The 3,965-nt window shown below is 51.9% G+C and overlaps 1 protein-coding gene across 1 annotated transcript in view; it reads left to right on the top strand.

The window, feature by feature from the left end:
* The window catches only part of BCL7A (B-cell CLL/lymphoma 7A), a 33,717-nt gene that overhangs the window by 18,972 nt on the left and 10,780 nt on the right, over positions 1–3,965 (top strand). The window contains exon 6 of the mRNA XM_011964556.1: positions 2,203–2,349. Coding sequence (XP_011819946.1) covers positions 2,203–2,349 — 147 coding nt within the window. The remainder of the gene's footprint in view (positions 1–2,202; positions 2,350–3,965) is intronic.

Genomic DNA, 3,965 nt, shown 5'->3' on the forward strand with positions numbered 1-3,965 from the left:
ACAAATTAGCCAGGCATGGTGGTGCGTGCCTATAATCCCAGCTACTCGGGAGGCTGAGGCAGGAGAATTGCTTGAACCCAGGAGGTGGAGGTTGCAGTGAGCCAAGATCACGCCACTGCACTCCAGCCTGGGCAACAAGAGTGAAACGTCTAATTAATATATATATATATACACACACACACACACATATATATATACACACAAAAATTAGTGGGGTGTGGGGGCATGCGCCTATAGTCCCAGCTGCTCAGAATGCTAAGGTGGGAGGATTGCTTGAGCCCAGGAGGTGGAGGTTGCAGTGAGCATGATTGTCCCACTGCACTCCAGCCTGGATGACAGAGCACGACCCGGTCTTAAAAAAAAAAAAAAAAAGAAGAAGAAGAAGAAGAAAGTAAGAAACTGTGGTGTGGCAAGACCACAGAGCTTAAAATAGGGAGTGTTGGGAAGGAAAGCTGGAAATAACAGGAATTTGGAAGCCTCCCTCACTCAATGGGGTGAGCAACTGGCTCTTCAAATATGCTGGCAGCGGGGCACGGTGGCTCACGCTTGTGTTCCCAGCGCTTTGGGAGGCTGAGGTGGGTGGATCACCTGAGGTCGGGAGTTTGAGACCAGCCCGGCCAACATGGTGAAACCCCGTTTCTACTAAAAATACAAAACATAGCCCGGCGTGGTGGTGCTCACTTGTAATCCCAGTTTCTTGGGAGGCTGAGACAGGAGAATAGCTTGAACCCAGAAGGCAGAGATTGCAGGTTCATGCCATTCTCCGTATCAACTATAATGGTTCCTGTCAAGTCTGTGACCGTGCCATAATTTATTTGAATAATCCCTTAGTGATGGTCACTTAGGTGTCCCCGTCTTTGGTTTTGCACATGCAGTCCTGCGGGGAGTCTGGTACCCTCATCTCTCTGCATCTTTGCCCAGGTGCAGGTGGCTCTGCAGGCTACGTCCCTGGAAGTGGAACCGTTTAGGCAGAGGCTGCGTGCACTCAGAATGTCCAGAATGTCACAGGTTCTGCCTGGCTTTCCTCCCAAGAAGTCGTGGGTAGAATGATGCCACTAGTGCAGGGGCTCTCAGGCTTGGCAACCCTGGCATTTGGGGCCAAATCATTCTTGTTTTTTCTTTTTTTTTTTTTTTTTGAGACGGAGTCTTGCTCTGTCACCCAGGCTGGAGTGCAGTGACGCAGTCTGCAGGGCTCACTGCAACCTCCGCCTCCCAGGTTCAAGCGATTCTCCTGTCTCAGCCTTCTGAGTAGCTGGGACTATAGGCGTGTGTTTGCCATCACACCTGGCTAATTTTTGTATTTTTAGCGGAGACAGGGTTTTACCATGTTGCCCAGGCTGGTCTCAAACTCCTGACCCCAGGTGATCCGCCCACCTCAGCCTCCCGAAGTGTTGGAATTACAGGCGTGAGCCACCGCGTCCAGTCTCGGATCCGTCTTTACGTGGGGGGCCATCCTGTGCATTGTGGGACATTGAGCAGCCTCCCTGGCCTCCGCCAAAATGTTTCCAGTTGTTAACCAATGTCCCCGGGGTGGGGGGAGTCACCCCTGCTGAGAGCCAGTGCCCTAGCGGCTTTGCCATAGCGCTGGGGGAGATGGGGGCTGTGGTCACATCCAGGTGGACACTCACCAGCTGTACGGCCTTGGGCAGGCAACATCACCCCCACACACCCTCCTACTTCCTTGTTTGTAAAATGGGACAACCAGCCGCTCGGGAGGCTGAGATGGGAGTATCACTTGAGCCTGGGAGGTGGAGGCTGCAGTGAGCCATGGTGGTGCTCATTCCAGCATGGGCGACAGAGCGAGACCCTGTCTCAAAATAAAATAAAATGGGATGAGCAGGAGCCGCCTCCCTCGCCGGGAGTGAAGAGGGCGAGAACGCCAGCAAAGTGCTCAGCCCGGAGCTGGGGCTTAGGAGGAGGGTCTGGTAGCTGCGGGGTTGCCTTGTCCGCGCTTCTGTTGAGGGAGTGATTGCGGGGGTCCCAAGGACCGACGTGGGCTTCATCTGCAGCTGTGTTCCTTCTCCTTTCCCATCCTGGTTTTTTCTGGCCATGGCCTTGTTTCTCCCATGTTGGAGTGTGTGTCTCCTTTGCTCTAGAAGCCAGATTTGAGCTCCGCAGCAGGAATTCTCTTGTGAGTTAGTGTGTCCAGTTAGTTGCTACTTTCTCGCTACCACCACCAGATGCTAAATTGGTGGGACCCAGGTGGGAGCCACACCAGGGCCCTCTCTGGCCACCCTAGGCCCCCCGGGCCTGCACGGCTGCCCTGCACTGCTCAGCCAGGCTCCACCTGCCCACTGCCCGAGCTGCCCATGGGAAGGACACAAGGACAGACCCGTGTGGCCTTCCCAGGTGGGTGCGTGCTCTCTGTCGGGACGGGGCAGGTTGGCCACCAGCTGTTGACCTTGCTTTGAACTTGTTTACTGCTATGTGAGTTCAGGGAATGACATAATTCCTGTCCAAGCTCCCTGGACTAAATTTAGACCCCAGGAAAATAATTTTCCCTGGGTGAGTTCCAGCACCGCGGCTCCCAGAGAATCGGCTGCCGCCCTGAGCTCCTGAATGCTCTGTGGGTTCCAAGGCCGGTTCTCACCAAGCTCTGGGGTCTGGCTCTCAGGGGAGGCCTCTGCAGGGCACCTCTCTGCCCAGCATGGGTCAGCGTGAGTCTCTGGGCAACTGGCCACCTTCATGATTTCTAAGCCTACATCTGGGGCACCCACCTCCCCCACCACTCTGCAGAGCCTGCTGTGCTGGGCAGAAAAGGAGCTGTGGTCAGAGATGCAAAGCCACAGATGGGCAACTTTCCTAGGTTGGTAAAAACTTAATGTTTATGTTAAAGCAAACATGTATTATGAAATAGAGTGTAACATTAACATGATTTCTCTCTCTCTCTCTTTCTTTTTTTTTCTTTTGAGACAAAGTCTTACTCTGTCACCCAGGCTGGAGTGCAGTGGTGCGATTTTCGGCTCACTGCAACCTCTGCCTCCTGGGTTCAAGTGATTCTCCTGCCTCAGCCACCCGAGTAGTTGAGATTACAGGCACCCGCCACCACACCCAGCTACTTTTTGTATTTTTAGTAGAGGCAGGGTTTCACCATGTTGGCCAGGCTGGTCTCGAACTCCTGACCTCAAGTGATCTGCCTGCCTTGGTCTCCCAAAGTACTGGGATTACAGGCATGAGCCACCGTGCCTGGCCTGGCCCCTTTCTTTTAAAAAATAAATAAATAAACTAGAGATGAGATTTCACTATATTTCCCAGGCTAGTCACAAACTCCTGAGCTCAAGCGATCTTCCCGCCTTGATCTTCCAAAGTGTTGGGATTACAGGTGTGAGCCACTACACCTGGCTGATTTTTCTTTTTATTGAGATGAAATTCACATAAAATTAACCATGGTAAGTGAATAATTCACTGACAGTACACTCACAAGGTTGTGCAACCACCACTTCTCTCTGGTTCCAAAATGTTTTAATCACCCCAAAAAGAAATCTTGCACCCAGCAGCAATCATTCCCCACTTCTCCCTTCCCCCGCGACGGTGGGTCCCCACCCCAGGCAACCACGAAACTTTCTGTCTTCATGGGTTCGTCTATTCTGGGCTTTTCATATAAATGGAATCATATACTCTATGACCTTTTGTGTGTGACTTCTTCTCACTCAGCATGATGTTTTCTTTCTTTTTTTGTTGTTGTTGTTTTGTTTTTTGTGGTTTGTGTTTTGTTTTGTTTTGGAGACAGAGTCTTACTTTGTCACCCAGGCTGGAATGCAGTGGCATGGTCTTATCTCACTGCAACCTCTGCCTCCTGGGTTTATGGGATTCTCCTGCCTTGGCCTCCCAAGTAGCTGGGACTACAGGCACATGCCACCACATCTAGCTAATTTTTGTATTTTTTTAGTAGAGAGGGGGTTTTGCCATGTTGGCCAGGCTGGTCTCAAACTCCTGACCTCAGGTGATCCGCCCACCTCAGCCTC

Source organism: Mandrillus leucophaeus, unplaced genomic scaffold, assembly GCF_000951045.1.
Source record: "Mandrillus leucophaeus isolate KB7577 unplaced genomic scaffold, Mleu.le_1.0 Scaffold7, whole genome shotgun sequence".
Lineage (NCBI taxonomy): Eukaryota > Metazoa > Chordata > Mammalia > Primates > Cercopithecidae > Mandrillus > Mandrillus leucophaeus.